The 16,649-nt window shown below is 40.3% G+C and overlaps 1 protein-coding gene across 1 annotated transcript in view; it reads left to right on the forward strand.

Moving 5' to 3' along the window:
- Positions 1–16,185: 16,185 nt before the first annotated feature.
- The window catches only part of CXCR4 (C-X-C motif chemokine receptor 4), a 10,011-nt gene continuing 9,547 nt past the window's right edge, over positions 16,186–16,649 (forward strand). The window contains exon 1 of the mRNA XM_042468152.1: positions 16,186–16,257. Coding sequence (XP_042324086.1) covers positions 16,252–16,257 — 6 coding nt within the window. The 5' untranslated portion in view covers positions 16,186–16,251. The remainder of the gene's footprint in view (positions 16,258–16,649) is intronic.

The raw sequence follows: 16,649 nt of genomic DNA on the forward strand, positions 1-16,649 counted from the left end.
AAGAAGGGAGCCATGGAGGGCATTCTATAACGGAGCAGGAGGAGGAGGATGAAGGAGCCAGGGCAGCTAGAGGGAGGGAAGGGTCAGAAGGAAGGAGGAGGAGGAGGATTGCCAAGGGAAATTGGGCTGCGGGGCCAAGCCGGAGGAGGGATGTGGGGAAATCAGGCTGCAGAAGGAGCCTCTTTTATTTTTGACAATCTATGTGCATGATTTTTTGGGTGACATGTCTGTGTGCTTGCTTGTGCTACTTTCATTTCCTCTTGCTCCTGGATTATTATTATTTGTGTTATATGTGGATGCTACAGTCAGAATGCCTGCGCTGCATTTCCCTTTTATTCCCAATTGATTCCATGGGTCTACTTTAGTTGAAACTGACAGGTCACTCTCTCTCAGCCTCAGTGGAAGGCAATGGCAAAGCTCCTCTGAAGAGAATGTCAGCAGGAGGACAAGGGTCAGTTCAGTTCAGGTCACAGGCAGGGCACGAACGGAGCTCCCATCAGGCACCTTTCCCCCTTTTTTATTTTTAAAAATTATTTTTGACAAAAAATGCGCTTGAGGCAGATAAATAGATGGATAGAACGTGGCTAACAGCAGCTTGTTCCCTTTCCCTTTCATTTGTTCGCTTCCAGCAAAGGGGAAATGTTGCAAAGGGCAAGACTTTTTTTTCCTTTGCGAATGAATGCTACAATTTGAATGTTACAAAGTTGCTCTTGTCAATTTGGCAAATTGACAAATTGATACATGCTTTTGCTACTGTCTCTAAGGAATTCAAAAGCAAAAAAGAATGCATGGCAATCGCATCCTTTTCTGGTATTTCCGAGGTGAGGAAATTATTATTATTATTATTATTATTATTATTATTATTATTATTATTAAGCATGTAAGAGGCTTTCTGGGGTGGCATGGAGGGGGGGATACAGGATGCATTAGCTTGCATTTTGGGGTTGAAAATGGGGCCAAGGGGAGATCATAACCTGCACTGACCCAAATACCCAAAACACACAAACACACACAAGAGGTTTTTAAATTTAACAAAATGTGCGCATTCTGGCGCCTGGCCCTTTAAAAAAGGAGGGGGGAAGCACACTTCCAATGCCCCAATGAGTGCTGGAAACATCACCTATGATGATTGTGGAACTAAATTTGATTGACAGCCAGGCTACTTCATTTTAAACCTGATTTCTCTCTGAGGGCATTTGGGTTAAAATGCCCCTCATTTTGTAGTGAGCACTTGCTTCCGGGGAGATTCAGGAGGGAGCCCCCCGAATCTGCCCAGTTCCTTCCACTTCAAAAGGCCAGTGGGAATGAGGCCAAAGAAAACGAAGAGAGACTGAGGTCCCCTCATGAGTTAGTAGGGGATACCCCTTCCCATCTGCCCCTGAGCTACCCAAATATGCTTATCTCCTCCTTGTCCCAGTCTCATAACATGTATCATGTTTTTGAATCATGCCTTTTAGACCATCTTCAGTGATTTGACACAAAGGCAACATGTATATGTTATAAATAAGTTAATGCTACTTTAATAAATTTAAAATCATAATCCTAATCACCACAATAAAAGACCAGCTGGCATTTTATCTTTGGGACCAACTAGCTGTATAGAGCTTTTACAGCCTTCTAGCAGTTGCAGGTTCGTTTTATCATGTGCAGGTGTTCACTGCAAAACTGGAATAGATTTGGTTACAGCTCCAGATTGCCAAGGGTGTTCAGTTCTGAGAACAAAGGAGATGAAAGTTCTTCAGAACTCCCTAAGCTGCTATATATTGCATGTTTTCAAATATAAATTTATATTCAGCACTGTTAAGTTCTTCATAATTGTGCAATACTACAAATGTGGTTACTTGGCCTGATTTTGATTTTAAGGCACACCATAGTTAATCCCACCCTAGGGACATTCTTTTGATGGCATAATATTTATCTGAGCAAATTTGTCTCTAGCATGTTCTTTGCTTTTGACCACAAAAAAAACGTTGAAGAGATTACACCCATAATATATGATTACCTAATACCTCAACCAATGTGGTTTTGAACTGGGAACTGCGCCAAGCTTTATAGACCAGAACGCAGAGCAACAAATGAGTGAGCGTGTCCATGGTTACACCATGCTAAGCAACAAAGGGAGGTCTTCTAGAGAGAGAAAAATTAGACAGGTAGTGAACTTATTCTCAGGGTCCTCAGATGTATGTAGCCAAATTTCTTCCTGTTTTGAAAAGGGCATCAAAGTATTATAGCACAAAACGTCCTGAACGCAATCTGTACTCAGGATATTTTTAGCATACCAACTTTCTACTGTTTTCAAACTAAATAGTTCTGAACAAACCATATCAGAGATACGTCTTGGATAAGATATAGAGAGAAGTTCCTTGATGAACAGGGTACACTAGAAAGTTCCATGGTTCATTTCAGCTTGCCAGTTTCTCCATGAGTAGAGGCAGTATGCCCCTGAAAATGTTTTGCTGAGGGCAAACAGTGGCCTTTATGACCAGCTAAAGGAAGGAGCATTCTATGCTAAGTAGGGTAGAGAATCTGAATATGACTTCCCCATTGCCCCTTACCATCAGGTGGACTTGATGGACTTCAGCAACATCTGGACAATTGCAAGTTCCTCATTTCCAGGCTAGGAAATTCTTGATCTAATCTAGAAAAGCTCTTTAGATCCTCCTCAGAATCCTGCTGTGCTTCTCATTATGGCTTAAAACAGGGAATCATGAGAGTTAGAAAAGGTCACAAAAGTCATCTAATCCAACCCCCAGCCATGCAGGAATGCACAACCAAAGCATTTCCTGAGAGTTGGCCCTCCAACCTCTATTTTAAAATTTCTAAAGAAGCAGAGTCCACCATTCTACAAAGTAGTCTCTTCCCCCATTGAACAGCTCTATCAAACAGGTGACCCTCAGTTCTCAGAGCATGTCAGGAAAGGGCAGGCCCTGTCAAGTTCTACAAAGCTGGTAAAGATCCAAACATAGCCCTCATTTCCAACTATCTGCTAGCTTAAATAAATGCTCTTCACCAAAAGGTTGATCAGCAAGTGATAACTGCCTACAACAGAATGAGGGTAAGAGTGGTTGTGGACTGCATTTGGTGGAATCACAAATCTTCAAGTATTCAGGTAATTTCTAGAAAGGTTATCCTGATAGTAAGCCATTGCTACTGTAACACACAATAATGTTGTTGTTGTTGTTGTCATGTGTCATTTACAATTTATGGTGACCCTATGATGGAGGTTTCTTGGCAAGATTTGTTCCAAGGGAGGTTGCTTTTCTCTGAGGCTGAGAGAGTGTGACTTGCTCTATAGTCCACTACACCACACTGGTTCTTATGCACAATAACATTCAATACACATAGAATCAAATTTTTATATCTGATAAATATCAAATGTTACATTTGCACAGCCTCCAACATTTCACAGATGAATACCAGGACATGAGTGGGTATTGGGCAAGCAACATCAGATGATAATCACAATGGCAGAAGTTATTAATGTGGAAGAATACTCAAGCTAAGAAAGTCTGCAAGTGTTTGCTTTTGCTTGAGTCTACTGGGAAGGGCAAGTTTCTGCTTCCTCCCCTCCTCTTCCCCCCCCCCCCCCAGCTGAGTTAACTGAGTACAAACTACTTTTGCACTTTGAACTCAGTTTGCAACTATTGAAGCAAGCTGAGGACAAAGGGGAAAAGTGAGGGGAGGAGAGAGACACTGGGTCATTTTAAAAGCAACTGGAAAAGCGGAATGGCATGGGGACTGTCTCCATCATATAAAAACAGTTGGAAGGTATGCATTTCAAAATAAAGCTGTCCAATTTGGAAGTCACCATTCAAATTTAAAGGGAACTTTAAGTGAATGTTAAAAACACTTGCTACTAAGTTGTTTGTTTGTTTAAATATATATTCATCCCAAACAGAATTCCTAAACAGTACTCTAAGTCTTCATGTTGTTCTCGTGTGCCTTCAAGTTATTTCTGACTCATGGCAACTCTAAAGAAAATCTATCTTGGAGTTTTCTTGGCAAGGTTTGTTCAGAGGGGGCTTGACATTGTCTTCTTCTGAGGTTGAGAGAGCATGCTTTGCCCAAGGCTACCCAGTGGGTTTCCATGGCTGAGCGGGGATTCAAACCCTGGTCTCCAGAGTCATAGTTCAATCTTCAAGCCAATACATCCTGTCTCTATCATTCAGTACAGTAAAACACTCTGGCGTTCAATCACAAAAGCTCAACAGAATGTCAACCATGTTAAAAAGACAAATTAAAATGGAAGTCTATTTTTAAAAAATGTAAAACAATGTCTGCACAAATGGAAGGGATTGAACCTGATACTGAAAAGAAGATGGTGTTGGTATCAGAAACACACACACACACATCCAAGTGAGCTCAGGAGCCTGTTGTTCAAGGTGAAGGGATGATGTCATTCAACCTCCCCCTTGATTTTGTGTGTTTGTTTTCCTAATCCTAATCTAATGGCTGCGCTGAAAAAAGTTCTGAAAAGGCATCCCACAGTGCCTGCCTGTGTAATCCTCTGAGATAAAACTGTCAGCTTGCCCTGGTGCACAAATGGAGCCATGTTTGCCATGGGATTAACTGAGTTACTCAAAAGGATCTCATCAGGGTCAGTTCAATCTGAAGAAGCAGTAAACTATCCCACAGGCAAGCCATTCCAAACTCTTCCAACACACTGCAAAATATACAATGCCCAAGGGGACAAAACAAGATCAGAACTTCCTTTGGGATGCCCCTTTGAGTCTGCTTTCATCCCATTTGGGACCTTAAAACTCAGCTTGGTCCAACTGCAGTGAAATTTCCAGGCCACAAATTGGCTTGCAGAACAGCACCACCTCTCCCAGCACTTAAAATAGCATGATCCCATTTTACAGATGGATGGGTTAAGACATGGGGGTTAAGTGCTTTGCCAGAGGCCACAAAGAGAGCCAGTCCATGGAGAAATTAGAGTTATTTCTGCTAGACCTCACAGCACACAGCATGCCTTTATGGCAATGGCAATTAGACACTTCTGGGCATGGTTTGGATGCATAGAAGGGAAGAATCAGATCAAAAGCAGGTGATAGGGTCAGCAGTAAAAATGCAATGATACTAGCCCTGATATGGTACTAGTGTTGAAACAGGAGTGTATTTCTGGCAGCAGAGAGGTGAAAGAGGATGTTTGTTTACATGTACATTATTTATTTTTATTTTTAAGACATTTCTATACTGCACATCATAGTATTTATTTAGGCCACTCCATTGGCCTAAGAGGAAGGACTAGCTATCTTTAAGAACTTAGTGCTCTGAGGAATCACAGTCCTACCTAATGCAACATACTGTTTCCCACAGTGGTTAACCCACCATTTATGGGAAGCCCTAGAACAGGACGTGAATGCAACACTGGCTCACACTACACAATTGTGGCGCTATCATAGCACTATAATAGCCCTGATGGAATCCAAGGATTGACAATTGAGGGACATTCTCAGCCAGAAAGGTCCTCTGGTGCCTCTGACCAAACTACAAAGCTCAGGATTCCACAGGATGAAGCCATAGTAATTAAAGAGGATGCCCTCCAACTACCTCAATGACACAGGGATAGTCCCAATTAATCTGTTGTCTCACTTTTTCAGCTGTTTTTAAAATGTCCCAGTTTCTTTTTCCTCCTCACACTTTCCCACTTTGTTCTTAGCGTGTCTGTTGCTGCAAACTGAGTTCAAACTACAAAAGGAATTGCACTCATTTAATTAAGCAGAGGAGAGGAGGCAGAGACGGAATCTTGTCTATCCCAGTAGGCTCAGGTAAAAGCAACCTCTCCCAGATGTTATGTCCTTGTTCAATGATAACTTTTGCCATCGTAACCACACTCTGATGCTGCTTGGCCATGTGTCCCATCCATGGATTGTTAGGAGGGTATGAAAGAAGAATCCTTCAGCTGCTATCTACTAGGAATCACTCTTGGCTCTAGCTAGGTGGGGAATATGTGATAGAAGGGCCTCCTCCACCAGTCCAGCTGCATTTGGGACTTTCTCTCCATCCCTTTTCATCCACAGACAACCATTTCCATCTAGTTCGAGCACAGGCTGGACAACAAGGACCACTGCACTGCCTAGATTAAGAAACCGGCTGCCTTTTGATATCTCCCTTCCCTGAATTGTTTCCGTGCAAGATGGGCATCATAAGAATTGTAATGTTACCTCAGTTTGAGCCTTATTGCATGAAAATGGAGCCAGAGAGTAACAGCTTTCTCTGTGGCTTCCCGCATGATATTGCAGCATTTCAGTTCTCCTCCTATGAGAGATTGTTGTAAAAGCATGTCTTTTGTTGAACAGATTTCTCCAGCTAGAAAAAAGATGTATTTTTATGACCGTCTCTTGCAAGAAGAGAACTGAAGCGCTATGATGCCATGCGGTAAGAAACAGTGAAAGCTTCTACTCTCCAGTTCCCATTCCCCTTTGTTTTCTTGTGCACTAAGGCTCTTTGTTATTTTCCCTCTTCCCTGCTTCCTTATTTCTTTTGTGCTATGTCTTTCAGAGTCTCAGTTTGCAGACAGCTACAGTCTTAATTTTAATTTGTGTAAAATGTTTAGTAATTGTTAGGCACTGAATTAATATTTTGTTCTCATGGTTTCCTCAAGTGCAGTGTTTTCCTTCTTTCAATTCACTTTGATTGTGAGTGGCTCCCTTACAGGTCCTCCTCTTCTCTCTTAAATGCAAAATCATGGCAGTTGGAGAGGTTTTTGTGGCCCATTGAGTCCAACCCCCTACTTGATACAGGAAATCAAGAAGTGGAGCATCAAAAGATGGGAGATGATTTGTAGATAATTGCTGGATAATTGGTCCCACTGGCAAACAGCTCCACTTACTATAATAATGAGCTTTTCATTAATATTCAGCAGGGCTACCTGGCCATTCAAAGCCACTATAAAAACTTTTTAGGTGAAATGCTATGAAAGCTTTCACTTGCTTCTTCACCTACAACATCCCTGTCACCAGCTTTGCCAAGACTGCATGAGCAGTGTTTTCATATTGATGGATTTGAGTTGCCTCAGTGTCCATTCCCCTGCCACCCTACTGTTCAGAATCCTAAATGCTCCTTTTGAAACTGTTTATTTTTTTCAACCTCTTGTGACAATTGTGCGATGGCCTTTTATGAAACAGTTTTCATCATGAAAGGACTCTGAATCAGACACTTTACTCAGTCCTATATTCTTAGTGTGTTCTTGCCTGGAGCATCTATGGAGACTGGACTAGACTGGACTGGACTGGATTGGATTGGACGGCCAGGCAAGAAAATCCTTGACATGGATCATTTGAGACAAACAACTTTTAAAAGGTTAAATCTTACCATGATTGTTTCCTATTGTTTATCTCTTGCTCTCATCTATGCTTTCTCCTTTTTCCCTAGCCATTCCCCTAGCACCATCCCTTTGTAAGGACACACATTTGGAGCAGCAACAATAACAAGAAGTATTGGGTACCGTAATTCATAATGGTTATCACATGATTGCTACAGTGGATTCAAATTACAAGAATGGAGAGTCCACCTAAACATTAAGAAGAATTAACATTAGCTCAAGTCAAACGTGGGAACCGCTGATCCTATAGAATCATAGAGCTGGAAAGAACCAGAAAGGCCATTTTGTCCAACCCTCTGCCATGCTGGAATACACAACTAAAGTACTCCTGAAAAATGCCCATCCAGCCTCTGTTTAAAGGCTTCCAAACAAGGATAGCCCACCATCCTCTAAGGCAGTCTATTCCACTGTTGAACAGCTCTTAAAGCTTAAAAGTTATTTCTAATAATTTGGCGGAATCTCTTTTCTTGCTATTTGAAACCATCGATTCTAGTCTCTGGGGTAGCAGGAAAAAAGCTCCCTCCATTTTCTGCATGACATTCTTTCAGATATTTAAAGATAACTATCATTTTACTATTCAGTTTTCTGTTCTCCAAGATAAACATGTACAACCTGCTCATAAGGCTTGTATTCCAGACACTGAATCGTCTTGGTCACTGTTCTCTGGATATGATCCCGCTTGTGATATCGTTCTTGTGGTGCCCAGATCTGGACACAGTATTCCAGGTCAAATTTTATCAAAGCAGAATACTGTAACACTACTACTCTCCTTGATCCAGACACTATGCTCTTGTTGATACAACCTAGAATTTAGTTGGCTTTTTGGACCACCACATCACACTGTTGACTCATGTTCAGCTTGTGGTCTACTAAGACCCCTAAATCCTTTACACAGGCATGGCTTTCAAATCACCATGTATTTTGTGCATTTCATTTTTTCCTCTGAGATGCAGTATCTTACTTTTATCCCTGATGAAATTCATTTTATTTGTTTTACCCATTTCTCCAGTCTGTCAAGATCATTTGGAATTCTGTTCCTGTCCTCTGGGGTATTTGCTACTCCCTCCTCTCAATTTGATGTCAAGCATACCTTTCATTCTGTTATCTAAGCCATTTATATTTAAACAGCACCAGGCCAGAACCCTGAGGTTCCCCACTATTCACTTCTCTCTAAGACAAAGAGCAGCCATTGGTGAATATTATTTGAACTCTGTCTGTCCACCCTAACTATAACACTGTCTAGCTCTCAGTTCACTAGCTTGCCTGCAAGAATATCATGGGCAACCTTGTCAAAAGCCTTACTAAGCCAATGTTATTACTCCTTTGGATGCTTCAGACTTTCAGCTCCCAGAAGCCTCCAATGGTAAACAATTAAGGAAGCAGTAGTCCAAGTCATGTGGAGGATGAAAAGTTTCTGAATTGCGCTACTGTGAATAGAAGGGATATTTTTGTTCATGAAAAGCACCCCAATCCAAATGAAGTTTCTGCTGGCCAAATAAGAGAAGATTTTTGTGAATTCACCCTCATTACTAAATCCAGCACTACCACTTCCTATGGGGGTGTTCCCACTTGCGATTTACAATGATTTTAAATGCAGCGGTTCATTATAAAGCGACTCAAAATACAGCGAGTTTTATCCCGCTTTTCAAATCGCTTTATCTTCATCATTCCCATTTATTTAACATTTTATTTTGATTCGCTGTAATTGTCCTGGTTTCGTTCCCATTCATGGATAAATCGGTGTATATTTAAACCGCTTCTGTCACTTTTTCATTCACATTCACTTGTTTCGGCTGTCAATCAAAGTGACGTCATCATGATGTCACAATAATTCGGAGTAACATGCACCAATGTATCCTGTACCTGCGTTCCCACTACCTGACCATTTTTAATTTGTTTTAAATTTCGCTTTAAAAAAAAAAAAAAGAGCCAATGAGGAGGCGCTTAAAGTGCCTATGAGCCTATGCGCCTAAGCTCTGAGTCCTGTAATTTCCGGTCTCTCTTACTTTTGTTATTCGTGGGGAAGGATGGTTGAGGGAGAGAGAAAACTGCCTCCCCAAAGCACTTCTGCTTGGCTGCCTTGGAAGGAAGACCCCAGAGAGGCTGGGGGAAGTTCCTCCAGCAAGCAGTCATCCTTCTGGCTTGGAGATTTGGGGAGTGATTTTTTTGGAGGGGCGGCAGATTACCCAGAGCAGATTTGCTGAGAAATGCTGGGAAAGAAGGGAAGCAATGAAAATCAACAACCACTTCTGCCAGTGGAAGAATCCTGTAAACCAGTACTTCATGTGCTATCTGACATGGGGGACAGGCCATTTTTTCCCATTACACTAGGGCCCAACGCCATAATTGTGCCCATTGGATACAATTTTTCTTTGTTTGTTTGTTTCTTGGACACTCACTGGAAATAGCTAGCAGCAAATAGCTCATGAATTAACACTGGCTCAGAGACCTTCACTTTTAGTAGCGCTGCTGTAAACAACATTCTGATCATGGGAATCCAAACCTCTGTCTGTACATTATTGTTAGTGCTAAGGTCTTTTTTTTTTTTAATCGTAACCTCAGCTCTTTGTGTTAAATGTGAGGGAAAGATGTAGGCATTTGTAATATCAAAAAGCATATTTTTATCCTTCTACTGCTATAGATACCAACATTGAACTTTTTTCACCCCAAAGTTCTTTAGTAACTCAAAGATGAAAACAGTTGGCTTTCTCATATGAAGATGCACTTTATCATTAATTAGTCAGTTAATTAGTCATTAATTAGTCACTAAGTTTGTCAATGATTAGAAAGTCTGCTTGCCTGCCTGCCTGCCCCCTTTTACAGGAATCCAGGGAGGAGCCAAGAAATTATAGACTAAAAAATCTGTCCCCATACATCAGCATTATTAAAGCTAATATTGGTTAAACGTGTGGAAGAACAAGTATTGTTGTGCACCAGATCAGCATGTCTTCTGCAAGTGAAGTCCCACCTTGCTTTTGGAAGTTTTTTGTTATCAGGACCCATGTAGGGACCATCCATTTCATAAAATATACCAATTTCCTTACCAGAGTCTAGCAGTCAAAAGATAAGTAAAATGTAGGGAGAAATGGGGACCGTTCACAATGGAGGGAAATAAGAAGTGAGATCTACAAAGGGCTATGTAAATTGTACATAAAGGAGACAGAATATGGTGAGCAGATGAGATCAGTTTAATAGTATGAAGATAATACTAAATTATTCAGAAAGTTGAAGTCTCATGCAGACTGAAAAATCTCTGAAAACATTTCTCCAGACTGGATCAATGACAACAAAATAACAAATTGAACAAGATGCAAAAATATTAATTAATGGTCAGAAAAAAAAAATACAGATTGAAAAAGGAACTAGACAGTGATGCCCACTATCACCATTATTATTCATAACAGCTTTGGAAGCATTAAACAACAGCATTAGGCAAAGTAAAGAGATCGTGGGAATAAAAATCAAAAATTTTGAATATAAATTGAAGGCCTATGCAGACGATCTTGTTCTAACACTATCTAACCCTTTAGAAGTCATTCCTCTGTTATTTAACACAATTAGAGAATGTGGGCAATTGGCAAAATTAATAAAAACAAAAGAAATATTATGACATTAAATATAAACAAGAAAGACAAAGAGGAATTAGGGAAAATATCTGGTTGTGAAATAAAGGAAAAATTAAATATTTAGGAATATATATCACAAGGAAAAGTTTGGATCTGTTTAGAAATAATTACAATCAATTGTGGAAAGAAATAAAGAAAGATTTACAAAATTGGGACAATGTAAAAATTTCCTGGCTAGGGAGAATTTCGGCAATACAAATGAACATAACTCCAAAATTACTCTTTTTATTTCAGACCCTGCCTATTATTACAAACGATAAGCCATTTAAAATTTGGGATAGGGATATAGCCACTTTTGTTTGGAACAATAAAAAATGAGGGTTAAAATGAAACTCTTACAAGATAAAAAAGAAAAAGGAGGTTTAGGCTTACCAGATTTTAAATTATACTATTACGCATGCTGCCAGAAAAACTATGTAAAATATACAAAAACAGGAAAACAGAATGCTGAGCTTGTGCAGGAAATGTTGGCATCTTTCTACATATGTGATGGGAATGTAAGAGAGCAAAAAACTTATGGAAGCAAATACATACGGAAATAGAAAAGATCTTAAATATTAAAATAAAGTTTGAAATAATGCTGCTCCTACTTGGAATGGTAGCAGATGAAAATATAGAAAAACAATATGGCAAAATAATATTCTATATGGTGGTTGCAGCCGGAATGGTTTTTGCAAAAAGATGAAAATGTAAGGAGATACCAACAATTAATGAATGGTATAGCAAATTATACGACATGGCTATTTCTGACAAGTTAACCTATCTGTTAAAGGATGGAAATAATAATGAGGTAGAAAAACAATGGATACCGGTTATCAATTATATTGGGAAATAGAAGGAGGAGGACTAAGGAGAACTAAATACATAGATTAGGAATAAGCAAATAGAGATCTAGGAAATAATAATGTTATCTATATAAGGGTGAATGTATTTAAAGGTTGAAAATGAGAAATATATAAATACATGTGGAATAGAAGAAATATAAAATAATGAAATGTTATTGATGTGTATACAGTATAGTCAAAACTTAGAAAATACATAAGAAATTAATAGCATGGTAATGGGATCAAGTTTAAAGATAATTAAAAGAAAGTCAGTCAAGGAAGAAAAACTTTCTTAATTCTTCAGGTCAAAGGAAGGGAAGATTTTTATTTTTTATGTCTTTTCAGATGTGTTATGTCAGAAGAGAATGAAATAGTAAAGAAGGGAAATTTTAGCTTAGTAAGTAAGTATGTCTATCTAGGAAAAGTATGTATAGACGTTAGAAGTGTATGTATTGTTGAATGTATTGTGTTTTTTTCTTTTTTCTTTGTAATTTTGTTTGGGTTTCTTAAATAATAAAATATTTCTTTAAAAAAATGACAAATTAAATCCAATGTCAACATCACATACACACTGAAGTGATGTAATCTAATAGTGGTGTGATCTAATAAATTAAGCAAGAAAAAGATTATGGGGTCTACATGGTTTGCAGCAATAGTGAGAAAAGCATTTTCTTAATTCATAATTAGCAGAAGGGTGGTGGTGGTGGTGGTGGTTATGATATTTATTTGTATATCACTTTTCTCCCAAAATTGGGACTTGGGGCAGCTTACAATTTTAAAAAAGAACAATACAACTAAAAACATACAAAAAGTGAACATTAAAATGGAATTAAGCTATCCACAGAATTAAAACTGTGTAAACATACACTTAAAAAGATGAATAGCAGTTTTAAACAACACAGCACCTTTAGCCTGTTATTTTAAAATATTCTCTTTTAAAAGCCTGGTGGAATAAAAAGTTTTTTGCCTGCCAAGGGAAGGACAGCAAGGAGGAGATCATTCTGGCCTCCCTCGGAAAGGGGTTCCAGAGTCTAGAGGCAGCTATTGAGAAGGCCCTGTCTTGTATCTCCACCAACCCTGCCTGTGATGGTGGTAGGACTGAGAGAAAGGCCTCTCTGGAGGATTAGACACCCCTTAATATGTTATCATAGTGGATAGTATCATGTGAACCTATGTGGTGTTGGGCCTTTGGGCTTTATTATCGTTGCATAGGATAAAAGTGAAGAAATGCAGCCTAGCACCAAGGTAGTATTGCATGAAGGCACTCTTATCCTGACAGATTGTGAATGTTCAGTAAGTAAAGTGCATGGATACAGCTACAACCCCTCTATTTATTTCCGACCTAGAACATATGCTTGCATATGTGGTTATTTTGGTTGTTGAATTCGCTTCCTTCTCCTGCAGTGACCAAAGCCTCTCCCAGAACTCAACATTGCACTGTGATAGTCCCCCACCATCACCCCAATGGCCATTCCATGCGGATGAAGAGCAAAAGGGATCAGAGAAGCATCTGGTTATGTCATCTGCTGAGATCTCTAGAGGGCTCCAGAAAATCTTGGCAAAAGATGTCCTCAGTCTGTGTCTGGCTATGGGGCATGGTCAGATGACTGTCCAATCCCCTCTGCTCTCTACCAATCATGGAAAGGTCATTGGTGGTAGGGAACTATTATACAGCAATGGTAGTCCTGATGATGGTGATGGGAGAGATCATCATTTGGTTATTGCATTTGGTAACTGGAGTCCAACAACGTACATTCTTCAATCTAAGTTTCTGTCCCCCACTGGGAGGGGAAAGCAATAGTTATTTTAAATGAGACCCAGCATGGTGTAGTGGTTTCAGCACTGGATTAGGACTCTGGAGACCAAGATCTGAATTCCTACTTGGCCATGAAAACCCATTGGGTGACCTTGGGAAAGTCACACACTCTCAGCCCCAGAAAACCCTGAGATAGGTTTGTCTTAGAGTTGCCATAAGTCAGAAATGGCCTGAAGGCACACAATAACAATTTTAAATGGCCAGCAAAGTCCAAAAGGGGTGGGAGCAGCCACCCTGCCCATGGATGCTGACAGGATGAAGTGGAGAAAGCATAGCCATGGGCTTCATGCAGGACCTAGCCCCTTTTTGGCAGCCCCTAGCCCCATCCCTAGATTCCCCTGATTGTTTTAATTCTTTGTTTCCAGCAGAAAAATCACCACCACTCTCAAAATCACCGAACAAGACCTCTGAAATGGTGGGATTTTGGGTCCAACACCCAAAATAACCATAAAAGCCAGAAAATGGCTCAAGATGTACTGAAACCATCAGAAATAAAAAGCAGCAGGAGACTTCCAGGCACTTCCAGGTCTGCTTTTCAGCCATAAATCAGAAGGTACAGCCAGCAGGGAGAATGACTGGACTGACCCCACAGATAGGGTCAAGGCCCAGGAAAGAGTAGATCTTTAGCTTCTTCCCCCGCTCTCCATAGGATTGCTCTGCTTAGCTACAACCCTATTTGCATTTCCCCACAATTCTGCTTCACTGAATTCCACTCTGCTTACTTCTGAGTAGACGTTCATAAGATTTCACTGTTAAGGCACTTCAGTTGATTGTTTTTGAGTTCAATAGCTAGTTATCCATTTCAGCAATTATATTTAAGTGTCCCTGTGCCCATCAATGAGTATCAGTTGCAATCACTTTGTAATTATTCAACAAGAGCATGTTAATACTTTGCTGTTATGACACATTATTGTAAAGGCACTAAAGGTTTTGCTTGGTAAATGGCACACGTCTTCAACAATATGTAACAAGAACACTTGTTTCTAATTTTCACACTAATTTCCATGGTAGCAGAGCATTTAATGTAATAGGCAAACTTGAAAATGGCTATTTTCTCCTTTTGTTGCACACTCATTAAAAGAGATGTTTTGCTGGAAGACAGGCCTCTTTTATAGCTTTGGAAATCATTAACAGCACCTTCATGCCCTCTTTCTCAGAAGAAGCTTTTACAAATTCCCCCAAGTCCCAAATTTATATTCGGTTTCGGTAACAAAGGAGACTATAGATCCAAAAAAAGAGAAAGAAAAACCCAACCCCAACACTAAAAAGCCGACTGAATATTTGCAGTCAAATATACATATCTTATTATTGGCTTATTGACATTCAAAGGATCTTGCTCTCCAAAGACCATAATCCCAAAACCACAAACTCTAGGGGAATTCCAGCTAAGTTAATGTCAGACTAGAGGACTCTAATCCAAGGCTGCAATACCAGGTACATAAACTAGCAAATAAGGTTTGCTTTTAACATTACACATTTTCAGAGCAGCAGCAGTAAGCACACACAGAGCAGAAAAACATGGACTGGCATATGTGCTCTGAAGTTGCCATCAATCACAGTTCCCAAACATGTCTCTACTCATTGCAAAGGTCATAGGATGTGATTTGTCTTGTAGGTTTTAGTATCCAATCCTTCCCCCCACCTTCCATTGAACAAATGCATAAGGTTTTACAAAAGCAAGAGAATAGGTGATTCCAAGTAAATGTATGGTGAAACATAGTCATTTGCTGCCCTCTGAAATTCCAAACCCCCTTCATTTTCTTTTTTCTTCTTTTTTTTTGGGGGGGGGGGAGACGTAAACGTTTTCATCTAAGGGATCAAGGAACTTTGACCTTCTCAAAGTACTGAATGAGCAAGAATCACTGAATCTTAACACTGGCAAATTATCAGATTATAAACAGATAATCTGTTATAGAGAACGTAAAAATTATGAAATTATACAAATTATACAAAATTATAAAGACAATAAACAGATAACAGATAATAACCATGAAGGAAATACATAAATTAAATCTTGGGGTTCAGGACCAGAGGAGACCAAGGGTCCTAGCTGCAAAGGAGGACATCATGGCACTGCAGAAGGGAAGCATTACAGAAAACAAATATATAATCATGGAAGTGCAGAATGGAGGACATATAATATGTATATATATAATACATGTGTGTGTGAATGGCAGTGCAGAATGGAGGACATCCCAGACTATCTACTATCTATCGATGTGGACTGCAGTAACAAAAATTCCAGAAACAAAATATCTGCATATAAATATACAAAGGTATCTATTGTTCCTGGAATGTCTCCATTCCGCAGTGCCATGATGCCCCCTTTGCAGATGGAGGACCCTTGGCCCCCTGTGGCCCGACCCTCAGCCCCCTTCTCTGTGTGGGGAAAGGGGCGCAGCAGGGCGCATGCTCAGAAGGGCCAGGAGGCGGAGGGGGGCTCTCTCTCTCTCTTCTCTCTCCTCCCGCGAGCGACCCCCGCCCCTCCTGATTGGAGGAGGAGGAGGAGGAGCCAACCGTCGCCCCTTCTCCTTCCCCCTCCCTCCTCCCCCTTCGCCGGGCGGAGGCAGCCCTTTATAAGGCGCGCGCGAGCCGTCGAGGAACGTTGTTGTTGGCGCGCGAGCTTCGAAGGAAGGCTGCTCCAGCAGCAGCTGCTATATGGATGTAAGGTTCCCCCTGCGCGTGCGCTCTCTCCCTCTCTCTCTCTCTCTCTCTCTCTCTCCTGAGGGGCAAGCAATGCAAATGCAAATAGAAATAATGCAACTAAGGGGAATGGATGCAGGGCGTTTGGGATGGGAGAGCCTTGGACTGGGACTCTGGAGTTGTTGTTGTGTTGTTGTTGTTCTGGAATAGTCGGAAATATAACTTTTTTATCCATTTATAAATAAATAGAAATATTTATTATTGTTACTGTGGTTGTTTCTGAAGGTTTCTCGCCTTTGCTTTTCCCCTCCCTCTGAGGCTGAGAGAGTGTGACTTGCCCAAGGGGGGGTCTCCATGTACTTTACCTGCATAATTTGTTTATAATACTGCATAGTTTATATGGATGCAGGGTC

This window comes from Sceloporus undulatus, chromosome 1 (assembly GCF_019175285.1).
Source record: "Sceloporus undulatus isolate JIND9_A2432 ecotype Alabama chromosome 1, SceUnd_v1.1, whole genome shotgun sequence".
In the NCBI taxonomy this organism is placed as follows: domain Eukaryota; kingdom Metazoa; phylum Chordata; class Lepidosauria; order Squamata; family Phrynosomatidae; genus Sceloporus; species Sceloporus undulatus.